The sequence below is a fragment of the Mustela erminea genome, chromosome 6, assembly GCF_009829155.1.
Source record: "Mustela erminea isolate mMusErm1 chromosome 6, mMusErm1.Pri, whole genome shotgun sequence".
Lineage (NCBI taxonomy): Eukaryota > Metazoa > Chordata > Mammalia > Carnivora > Mustelidae > Mustela > Mustela erminea.
Genome location: NC_045619.1, coordinates 102,326,869 through 102,338,675, shown reverse-complemented (window position 1 = coordinate 102,338,675; position 11,807 = coordinate 102,326,869). Strand labels below are relative to the sequence as shown.

Genomic DNA, 11,807 nt, shown 5'->3' with positions numbered 1-11,807 from the left:
CTCGGTCTTCCAGCTGCTGCATAATGAAGTTGAATCAGACCCCTGGTTCTTCTATTAAGAACCTGCTAGAAAATGTTAACCACCCAGAATCTCACTTCCAGGAACCTACCTCAAAAGACACATTGCCCCAGATATAAAATGACAGGTGTAGGAGGCTCTCTGTTACAATGTTATCAGTAATTATGCTACTATGACATGGTATGTTTCATGCAACAAAATAGTAAATCAAAAAGGAAGCAAAAGCAAGCCCTAAAAATGGAAACAAACTGAAATATCTGATTAACTGGATAGCAAAGCTGTGGCAAGATCCCACAAGGAAAATAATTATTTCAAATAACTTTTAAAAAGCGAAGATTTTGACCATATATCCCTAATGGGTTCTATTCCTAGGCAAAAAAACTGCAAAGAAATCATGAACCTCTTTCAGTTGTCTTAAATTGTTAGCAACAGTATTGGCATTGTTATTTTTGAGACTCTTCTAGGCATTTTATAGTATGAAGCAAATAACTAATGATGTCAATTATGTTAGGAAACCAGTATCTGCAACTTAGAAGTGGTATGAGTATAAATCAAAGAAGTTAACTAAAACCTTATAATTGGATTTGAATCTGAAATATCACTATGAATGCATGAGTTTTATCCTCTTTAGAAATACCTTTCCAAGCTCTATTCACCAAAAAGGTCTGGAGGCAATGACAGCCCATAAGCAGCAAGTATCCAGGGAGGGAGAACCACGGCTTCTCCCTGGCATTCATTCTCAGGCTCACCGTCAATAATCCAGCAGCTGCAAGAGGGCCCAGGTCTTCCTGCAGCAGTTGTGGCTCGTGATAGCTCATCTTGGTGCATCTCTCCCCCAAAAGACCACTACTTGCATTTACTAGTGGTACTGTCTCTTGTTTATGATATTCGATTTATAAACAGTAATCTTCTATATACTACCGAGATCATAGGTCATCTGCTCTTACATTTCTCCCATAACACCTAACATAGCACCAGCTCTGCTAGAACATAGTTGTTGCTCAATGAATATTGGATGGATAGATGGATGGATGGACAGACGGATGGATAGATGGATGGATGGATAGAGGGATGGATAGATGGACGGAAGAAAGGATAGGTGGATAGATGGGCGGTGGCCTAGATGAGTTGATAGCAATTAATAAATGAATAAACTATCAACTAATAATTCATGCAATTATATTAGTTCCTTAGCTAACCTACAAAATAAGCTTTGTAATGGTAGGGGCCATGGGTTATAGGTTGCTTTAACCTTAGCACCTAGCCATGCTGAGAACATGGTAGGTTCTCTCTAAATACCTCCTGAGATAATTAAATGTCCATTCAGGCTATGATGGAATGCTGACTGCTCGCCACCATTAAAGCACTTGGTTTGGGCAGAAGGGGATGGTTGGGTAGGCAGAGTTTGTGAGGACCCAATGTTTGGCCATCTTCCCAGCCAGAACGAAGCAGCCCCGACCTTGTCAGGGAAGCAGGTGGTCGTGGTGCAGCCACAGTCATTGGTGACGGCCGAGGTCAGGTACCCCAGCGGGCAGCTCACGGTGGAGTTGACACAGCTGCAGGCGCACTCGTACTCATCACAGCACTGGGTCTTCCGAAGGGTCGGTGTCCGGTGCGGGGGGCAGGAGGGCGGGGACTCCCTTCTGCACTCGTCCTTCCTGCAGGCTGAGGGGCAGAATGAGGTAACGTCCCCGTCCTGCCACACTGGGCGGTACGCTTAGCCGGGGTTCATAAGTATTCAGCCTGGACATAAGATCCCAGGAAACTCCAGACCCCAGACTGTAAAATCAGAAATGTCCATGAGCCTGGCTTGGGGGCTGTGGGATTTTCAATCATACCAAAAAGTAGTTTACAGGAGAAATAAGAACATTGATCAAAAGGAGAAATGTGAAGCTAGGAATTCTAATGGAGGAGAAGTGAAGGCCACTTGGGTCTCCGCTCTATAAAGGAGGGTCCTTCCAGCTATAGAATCTCAGAGACAGCAGACATAGAATCTCTAAGACCCAGACAGGCCTGGGCACACCATGCGTTCTCACAGGCTGGTAGCTTCTGTGATTCTAGCCCTGGCTCAGTACCTAGAATGAAGCCTTGTAGTTTTAGATCTTCCAACAATGTTGAACAAAGAATGCTAGCAACCATGTCAAACCCACAGTGTCAGGGCGCCTGGGTGGCTCAGTGGGTTAAAGCCTCTGTTTTTGGCTCAGGTCATGATCCCAGGGTCCCGGAATCGAGCCCCGTGTCGGGCTCTCTGCTCAGCAGGGAGCCTGCTTCCTCCTCTCTTTCTCTCTGCCTGCCTTTCTGCCTACTTGTGATCTCTGTCTGTCAAATAAATAAATAAAATCTTAAAAAAAAAAAACCAAACCCACAGCATCTTTTTATAAATGTCCATCCCCTCCCTGTGTCCTTTGCCTCTGTCCAGGTTTCACATCTAGGAGCTCAAGTGAGACTCCAGACCAACAGGACAGGAACCCCACTTGACATCAAGTGGGTATTCTCAAAGGAGACACATGGCATTGTGTTCCTTGCCATGTCTTGCTTTAGCCCCACCTTATGCTCACATGACACAAGTTGATGACCCAGTAGGTACACAAAGGGCATATGGCTTGGCATGACTGTTTCTTCAAAGGGGGAGAAAACTGACAGATTTGCTTGGGAATAAGATCTAGTGATGAGGACAACCCAAAGGTTAGGCCTCCCTCAATGGTGTGTGGGAGGATGGGAGTTAGTTCAGGTTGGGCCTGGATGCTTCTCCATCTCAGGTCCGACTGTCTCTCAACACAGCTCCAGAGGGAGGTGTGTACAGCTATGTCCATGCCCGGTAGGCTGCAGCAGCATGTGGCTTGGAAAGTTCAATTCAGGTGTGATCTGACCTCCTCTGATCCAGGTGTGCCCAAAGCCCAGATTTCAATGAACTAGAATACAGGACACCTTCCCCAGGCCAGAAGACAGCGGCCATGCCACACCCTCCTCATCCACAGAGGCCTTACCGCAGGTGAAGTTGGGCCTGCACTCTCCAGGATTGGTCAGGGTCATCTGGAGGCCACCTTCACAGGGAGGAACTAGGGGCAGGTCACAGCTCAGCAGGTCGCACACTGAGGCCGGGAAAGAGAGACACCCACTCAGAGGTCAGCAAGGCCACTATTGCCCGTGGCACCCAACATTCCAGACCTCCACTGTTAGGTGCGTGATGGTGATGGGATGAAGCTGGAGGTGGAGGAGAGAAGGGGAGAGGTGACATGGAGGTAGACGGACAGATAGATCCAAGTCATGTGATAAGCCCATGTTGATCACTCTCCACACGGCTGGGACTTCCAGATGTCAGCCATGTCACCTGAACCTTCTGGGTCTCAGTCTCATCTTCTGCATGGTGAGGAAGGCTACCTTCGAGGACCAGTTCCCAGATGTCATGAAATAATGGAGACCGAGTGTCTAGCCCATCATAGAAGCTTAATCACATCTTCAAAATGAGGGCTTGAACTAAAGGCTTCCCCAGTTCTCTCCACCGTTAATATTCTGAGCCCTATTTTCCACAAGTTTATCTCAAGCCATATCTCCCTCCACGCAAGCTTTCTCTTTGGGTCTTATAAATTTCATCAGCATAAATAAATTTCTCAGATGAGTTCATTCTTTTTTAGACCCCCGACGGTCCCTCGATCTATTTGCTCTCCCTCAAAGATTGGCGTGGTTGCAAATTTGATGCCCCTGTGCTCTATGTCCTCATCGTCCAATTAATAAGCACGCTGGACAGGACAGCGGCGGGGCCCTGGAGAGTTCCTGTCATGTTAACCATGATTCCCTCAGCTCTGGATTCATCTCATTATACTGCTTGTTCAGCCCATTACTCACCATGGAGTTTGCAAGCCTCTAATGAAACCCTTTGACGAGTCACTGGCTGAAATCAAGGTGCCCTGTGTGTGCCCTTCTCTAGAGCTTCTACCCTCAGGATTTTATTGAAAAGGCATACAGGTTGGCATGACTGTTTCTTCAATAAATCTCTGCACTGCCTCCCCCACCAGAGATTACCCCATTCTTTTTTTTTTTTTTTTTCTTTAATGCTTTCAAACCTTACATTTCATAATCCACTGCAGAATTTTTCCTAGGAAGCAAATCCTACTTTGTAGAGGTTACTCTTGCCATTTTTGGGAAAAGCCAGTCAGCCCTTACCCTCTTCCTTTGGCTCACCCTGTGCCTGAGCCCACAGGTGCCTTGTAGTACCTGCTGCGTAGGTCGCCTGGGGCTGGGGCCTGCACCCTGGGGGAGGCGCCCAGGGCAGGACACCTACCACACTCATACTCCGGGCAGCACTGCTCTGCGTTCTGGCGGAGACGGGCCACTTCACACGGGCCGCACACAGGAGCTGAGGGAGAAGACCACAGAAGTCAGAGAGATCAGTGATGCTGCAGCCTGCAGCCTTCGGAATGCTGCGGAAAACCAGCATGGGCCCTGCCTGTGAGGCCCACCAGGGATCGGGCCAAGGGGCCTCTGACAAATGAGTCTCCTCGGGGTGTCCTGGTGGCCCCCTCGAACGTGCCTTCCAGGAGACTCTGAGTCTGAAGGCCAAGGTAGGGATGGCATGGAGAGGACAGGATTAATCTCTCAGAGTATCTACTCCAGGTACAGAAAAGGGGACCCCGAGTCCAGTGAGGGAAGGAAGGGTGGGCAGGAGGGGTGGAGGAAACAGACGTTTGTATCTGGCCCACCAGGTATGCAGACAGGGTGGCCCAGGGCTCCAGAGAGTGGTCCTTCCTCCAGGAGCAGCAGGGATGGGGGCGCTCACCTCTGGCTGTGGGGCAGGGCTGCGACGTACAATTGACCTTCCGCCCACTGAGGCATATGCAGATGTGGCATGGCTGGTGAGCTGGGACCCAGGTTTCCAGGAACTGAAGGAAAACAAATGTCAGAGAAGGCCCAGGACACTGGGGGCACAAAGCCTCAGAGGTCATGGAAGTCAGTCCCCCCCACTTCCGGCCCGGTCTCCCCTCATAGGTCAGGGCCCGAGCCGTGCCTGTCACAACCACACAGTTGAGCGCACGCTGAAAGGCAGTGTGAGATTCTGAGAGGAAAAAGCTGGAGAAGCACCAGGGGTGCTGAAAGGAAGCAGGGCGAGAAGGTGAGCATTCCCATGCCACACAGCTGGCCGGTTCCTAAGCCAGGATGCAGCTGGAGAAACAGATTCCATTTCTTCCTGGAATTGATAAGACATGGATGGGACAGGAAGAGGTGTGAGGGGTGGACAGCGAGACTCTCAGACTCGTCGCACTGTCGGGACTAGGACACTGGAGGGCAGATGATGGTTGGCAAAGCTTTCCCAGAGTTGCAGGCAGCCCCGCTGCACAGGGCTGTGAAGTCAGGGAGGCCTGAAGTCCACTGTGGGGCTTCACTCCCCCCAGGCCAGTTTCCTCCCCTGCAAACAGAGGGCACCAGGCCCACCTCTGCTGTGCAGACTGTGACCAGTGCAGGCAAGGACCACCGAGCCAGGACCAGGCATCCCTCTATGCTCAGCCAGAGAGTCAAATTCAGAGTTAAAATTAAATTCACATTTAAATGGCCTGTCCCTGAGAAAAGAGAACCTTCTTGTGGTGTTGGTGGGGATGTAAGCTGGTGCAGCCACTCTGGAAAACAGCATGGAGGTTCCTCAAAAAGTTGAAAATAGAGCTACCTTATGACTCAGCAAACATACTACTGGGTATTTACCCTAAAGATACAAGTGTAGTGATCTGAAGGGGCACATGCACCCGAATGTTTATAGCAGCAATGTCCACAATAGCCAGACTATGGAAAGAACCTAGATGTCCATCAACAGATGAATGCATAAAGAAGTGGTGTATATATACAGTGGTATATTACTCAGCCATCAAGAAAAATGAAATCTTGCCATTTACACCAACATGGATGGGACTACAGGGTATTATGCTGAGTGAAATAAGTCAGTCAAAGAAAGACAACTATCATATGATATTACTCATATGTGGAATTTAAGAAACAAAACAGGATCATAGGGGAAGAGAGGAAAAATAAAACAAGATGAAATCAGAGAGGGAGACAAGCCATAAGAGACTCTAATTCATAGAAAACAAACTGAGGATAACTAGAGGGGAGAAGGGTAGAGGGATGGGGTAACTGGGTGAGGGACATTAAGGAGGGCATGGGATATAATAAGCCCCAGTGTTATACAAGACTGATGAAACACTGACCTCTACCTCTGAAACTAATAATACATTATATGTTAATTAATTAAATTTAAATAAAAGTAGATAAAATAAATCCCCCACCCCAAAATGTGTTTAAGAATGAACACATTCTTTTTTTTTTTTTTTTTAAAGATTTTTATTTATTTATTTGACAGACAGAGATCACAAGTAGGCAGAGAGGCAGGCAGAGAGAGAGGAGGAAGCAGGCTCCCTGCAGAGCAGAGAGCCCGATGCAGGGCTGGATCCCAGGGCCCCAAGACCATGACCTGAGCTGAAGGCAGAGGCTTTAACCCACTGAGCCACCTAGGCACTCTGAGAATAAACACATTCTTAAGCAGTAGCTCAAAGGCTAAAAAATTCCCAGATCAAGAAGCTCTTAGTTAGGGGTGCCTGGGTGGCTCAGTGGGTTAAAGCCTCTGCCTTCGGCTCAGGTCATGATCCCAGGGTCCTGGAATCAAGCCCCGCATCGGGCTCTCTGCTCAGTGGGAAGCCTGCTTCCTCCTCTCTCTCTGCCTGCCTCTCAGCCTACTTATGATCTCTGTCAAATAAATAAATAAAATCTTAAAAAAGAAGAAGAAGAAGAAGAAGGTCTTATTTATTGCATGTTTCCAGGTTTAGCAATCAGTCAGCTGAGAAGGAAGATCAGAGGTCTCCAAGGAAAACACTCTTCCCCCAAGCTGCTGTCTTCCTCTATGGTTAAATCCTTTGACCTTGATACCTTCCCCTCACTCAGTATGTAATACCAGCCAATGTCTGAAGAGCATATGCTCTGTACCACTGTTCTATGGTTTCTTTTTTTTAAGATTTTATTACTTAAAAGAGAGAGAGTGTGTGTGTGAGCTGGTGGGGAGGGGCAGGGGAGAGGAGAAGCAGGCTCCCTGCTGAGCAAGGAGACCAATGTGGGACTCCCATCCTGGGACTCCAGGATCATGACCTGAGCTGAAGGCAGCTGCTTAATAGACTGAGCCACACAGGCACCCCTGTTCTATGGGTTTTATATAAATGACTCATTTAATTCACACTGCAGTCCACTAGTGGGGACATCTGTATTACCCCACTTGTCAAATGGGAAAGTTGAGGCCTCTGCTTAGGGTCATACCCTCAGAGCAGCGGAGCTACGATATGAACCCACAAGCCCTCTCTTCGACACCATGCTCTATTGCCTCCCAGCAATAACTAACATTAAATATGTTCAAGTTCTCTGTCTAAGGACTTCACCTTTATTCTCATCATACTCCTTACAGTAACCATACCAGGGAAGTACTGTCATTATCTACACTTAAAAATGATGCATGGAGACCCAGACAAGAAATGTGACCAGGAGGTACCCCCCAGGATTGAACCTGGCATTCTGGCCCCAGACACCTCATGCTTTCTGCACTCCAGCTGCCTTCGTCGGCAATCACACTGCCCCCAATGGGCAGGTCACACTGTCGGGGCCGTGGGGGGGTGGAGGGGCCGAAAGCCCCATCTCAGCCCTCAAAGGACTGATGCTCAAGCTGGGGAAATAAGACCCATCGATGAAAAGTTGAATGAAAGAAATGAATTGTGATACAGTCACAGCCTGGCACATTACTCAGCCATGAGAACAAACTATGGCAACATGCAAGACGAAGGGATCTCAGAAGTATCGAACTGAGTGAAAGAAGACGGGAAAAAAAAGAGTACACACTGCATGATTCCATTTATAGAAAGTTCCAGAAAATGTAAACGTATCTCTAGTGACAGAAAGCAGAGCAGTGGTTGCCTGGGAATGGGAGATGGGGGCAACGGATGCCTTCCAAAGAGGCCCAAGGAAACTTTGGGGACTGATGGAAATGTTCATTGTCTTGATTGTGATGATGGCTTTATGGGAATGTCCGTATGTCAAAACTCATCAAATTGTACACTTTAAATAGGAGCTGTTTACTGTAAGTAAACTATACCTCAATAAAGGTATAGTTTTTAAAAACGAGAAATACAAGAGCCACAGCAGGGCAGAAGAGATGTTCACAGAAGCTGGGGTGCTCCACAAAGGTCTCACAAGGCACACTGTGCTGGGTGGGAAGGAGCCAGGCAGAGGGAAGGAGAAGGCATTCTGAGTGGGAGCAGAGGGTGGAAGGTCCTTGTGGATATCTAGAAGATTCCAGAGGTCTTCCCTGTCCACTTCGGGGGGTGGGGGTTCACAAGGTAGGCGATACTCACCCTGACACTTTGTAAGCAGGACCCTGCCTCAGAGAGAAGAATGCTGAATAAGGACAACCTTGGTGACTATGAGCAGGACAGAGAAGGCAGGAGCCAGCACCAGAGCCCAGTGCTCTCCTAGGGGCTGGGAACGTGCGGGGAGGGCCCAGGCGCTGGCCTCTGAGGCCTGGAGTGGAAGGAGGAGGGGGACATCTCGCATCTCCCCAGGCTTCGCTCTGTTCTGCCTCTTTCCTGCCTTTTGCACGGACGGTAATTCCAAGAAAATGACCAATCAAAGATCTATATTTAGACCTTTAAATGACAAAAGTGATGAGATGAGAAAGGAGAAGATCATATTTTTTTTCCTTGTTTGGGTTTTTCTTCCCTCTTTTTAAATGAGAACTTCAGATATCTAAATTCAAGAAAAAAATAATACAATTTCCCCACAATCCTGAGCGTGAACAAGAGACATCAGATGGCCAAAATCAGGTGTTAAGCCTCCTCTTCCAGGGATTTTTTATTTCCCCAGGAGGCTTTAATGAGGAGTGCGCGAGGCAGGGGACAGCCTCTATGGTCCCTGAGAAAGCCCTTTCCGGATAAAAAAGCACCTGCGGCCAGCTCCGCCCTTCTATCACCTGTCCTGTTATGCAGCGAATACGCCAGCAGGTGGCACTCCTGCACCAGGACAGGTCAACTCCAGCCGCCTGTCCTGCCTCACCTCCTGGGTACCAAGGCCAGGAGGGACTACCCCCAGGACAGAACAGGAATGAGAACTGACTGCAGTTCTAAATTCAGTAAAGATGACAAAGAACGGCCTGCAGAGAATATGGTAAGGGAAAACTGAAGTCTTCAAAACCCCAGGTCAGAGAAGAGACACAGCCAGTGACCATGCACCACCCACCCCAGCCAAAGATCTGGGGGAAGATGCAGGAAAATGTAAGCACTGGGCCACCAAGGCACAGCAGAGACCACGGAGGAGGAAGCGCAGGCTAGAGGCGCTCTGTCCCTGAGTGATGGAGGCGGTCCTTGCTGCCCCCTGCGCAGCCCCCAACCCAGAGAGGGACAGCCACTTGCTCGCTGCTGGGCCTGGCTCTCCTCTGAGCCAGCCGCAAAGGCTCACGTGTTTATACTGCGTTCTGTAAAATCAACAAGAGCTATGGAAACTGGTAAATATTTTGCCCTTCCAACGTTACCACCAGAGACTTACACCCTGGATTATTTCCCTGAAGAAAAGCTGTCTAGGCTTTCTTTTTCACTTAAAGACATTTCATTTAATGGAACTGTTCTCCATGTTAGATTTTCATTCTTTCTCTGCTTTGAATGGAAAAGCTGAAATCGCAGGTGGCTGATCAGATATTTGTTTTCATCCATTTAAACTACATTTTCTGCAATCAACTGAAACTGGCTCTGTTCCCTTCGTAGTTTTTGATTAACTAATTTTACTGTCACTTGGTTCTGAAATACATTTCTAAGACTGCTTCTATGTCCAAAATATTGCGCTACTTGGAAACATTCTCTACCCAACTCGAACACATATTCCAGTGTGTTGGATGGAAGGTGAGAGGGGGTGGGTGGAGACAGGAAGATAAAATTCACAAGCTTCCAGCTCTCAGCACCCTGCAGCCAAATGACACTCAGGGAGCTAGAAATGCTTTGCAAACTTCAGCTTCCTTCTCACTGCAGAATGCCTAAGAAGAGGGCAGAAACCATTTCTGCCTCCCTCTGAGAGTGCCTTGCCACCACCAGCAAATCCAGGCTGAAAGGACCACTGGGTCCTGGTACCCCATGTGAAGAGTACCTACCTTTCGAGGCCAGTGGGAGGGACTCTAGGAGTGTGCGGGTCAGGGAGAGCAATGTAAGGTTTTAATTACTCGTTTTGGAGAGTATTATGGGACACGCAGTTACTTCATTTGGCAAGTTGAAATACAGAGGTAGAGTGGGACTGGTCTTCCCTCCTAATTCATCTGCTGCACAGTGAGAGCAAATGGGGCCCATGAGGATAAAGTCCCAAAACAAAACTGGATGAACGCCTGTGCGTCCATGAACACACAGCTCAAAGTTTAGCTCGTGGTTCCAACGGGATCGAAGGCAGGGCAAGGACACTATGGGATGCCCTGGGGTCATGGGTAGGAACCCCAGCCTTATCTGAGCCTCAGTCTCCTCGCCCAATCAGTGGCGCCTGTAATAATGACCCTATGGAGTTTTGGAGAGAGTCAAAGGAAATGGTGCATTTCGTGGCTGACAATGTCTGGGACAGACAGTGTTGTTACAGGAATTACTGTTTTCATCATTCTCTAGATTGGTCAGCTAATTACCAGGAGTTTTCCTAGTTGTGTTAAATAATGGTAAGTCACCTCACCTGGTTCACTTAGTGATAAAAGTCCTCCCTGGTGATGATGGAGACGCTAGGTCTGGGGTGCAGCATCTGATCATAGAATAGAGTCTCTTTTGCTAGAAGCCAAGTCTGCTCTCCCTCTATCATGCTCTGCAGTATCCCTGTCTGAGAGGAAGGACAGGACTCCTGCACACAGCCACGGGTACGTGACACAGACTGTCCATCTACTACCAATGTCCACATTGTCAACTTTGACACTATGACTGCCGTCGTCGGCCAAGATGGGGGAGAGTCTGGTAAGTATTCTTTCAAAATGTACTTAATAACCTTAGAGGACTACAAGAACTGATGACCCCATGATGCCCAAAAAATCAGCCAAAGAAGACCGAGTAAACGGCATTTTCATAGATCAAAAGAGCATACTTGGGAGTCTGACAGAGCTTTGAATACTGAGTCCAGTTCCCAACTCCATCACTTACAAACCATGTCCATGGGCAAAGAAGTTCTCTAAGCCTTGGTTCTCTCTCAAAGATTTTGTATGTATTTACAAGATGATGAAAGACATCCCAATGTGTTCTGTGGTACTCTTGTCCAAGGGAATGCTACACACACACACACACACACACACACACACACATACACACCCATGTTCACTCACTCCCACACACATACAAGTGCCATGGTCAGATAAGGCTGAGAGGCAAAAACACTCTTAAATACTTGTACTGTACATTAGCACATTAAAAGCTTTAAAGAATGCTGCAGTAAAGAAACCTGCTTAGCTAGTGTTCTTTAAACTCTCTTGACCATAGGTGATTGTTAATATCTTACAAAACAAACCTTCAAAAAATATTGAGATAATGAATATATAGGGCTTAGTACATTGCAAGGTATATAATAGATCGTAATCACAGTAGACATCACTATTAATATAAATATTCTTTTCCCATCCCCTCTGGGTTCCTATAGCCTTCTACTGACATGAATATAATGATGATAATAATAGTAGTAATAGTAACATGTTATTAATACTTTGGTGTTTGCTTACACGGCTAATACAGGACACATCTGGGATTCAAACCAAGACATGTCTGGTTCCA

General features: G+C 47.5%; 1 protein-coding gene across 2 annotated transcripts in view; it reads right to left on the bottom strand.

Moving 5' to 3' along the window:
* VWF (von Willebrand factor) overlaps nucleotides 1–11,807 on the bottom strand; it is a 135,657-nt gene that overhangs the window by 19,550 nt on the left and 104,300 nt on the right. For both annotated transcript variants that reach the window (XM_032349034.1, XM_032349032.1), the window contains 4 exons: nucleotides 4,796–4,898; nucleotides 4,301–4,375; nucleotides 3,006–3,110; nucleotides 1,478–1,683 (listed from right to left, as the gene is read on the bottom strand). In XM_032349034.1, coding sequence (XP_032204925.1) covers nucleotides 1,478–1,683; nucleotides 3,006–3,110; nucleotides 4,301–4,375; nucleotides 4,796–4,898 — 489 coding nt within the window. The remainder of the gene's footprint in view (nucleotides 1–1,477; nucleotides 1,684–3,005; nucleotides 3,111–4,300; nucleotides 4,376–4,795; nucleotides 4,899–11,807) is intronic.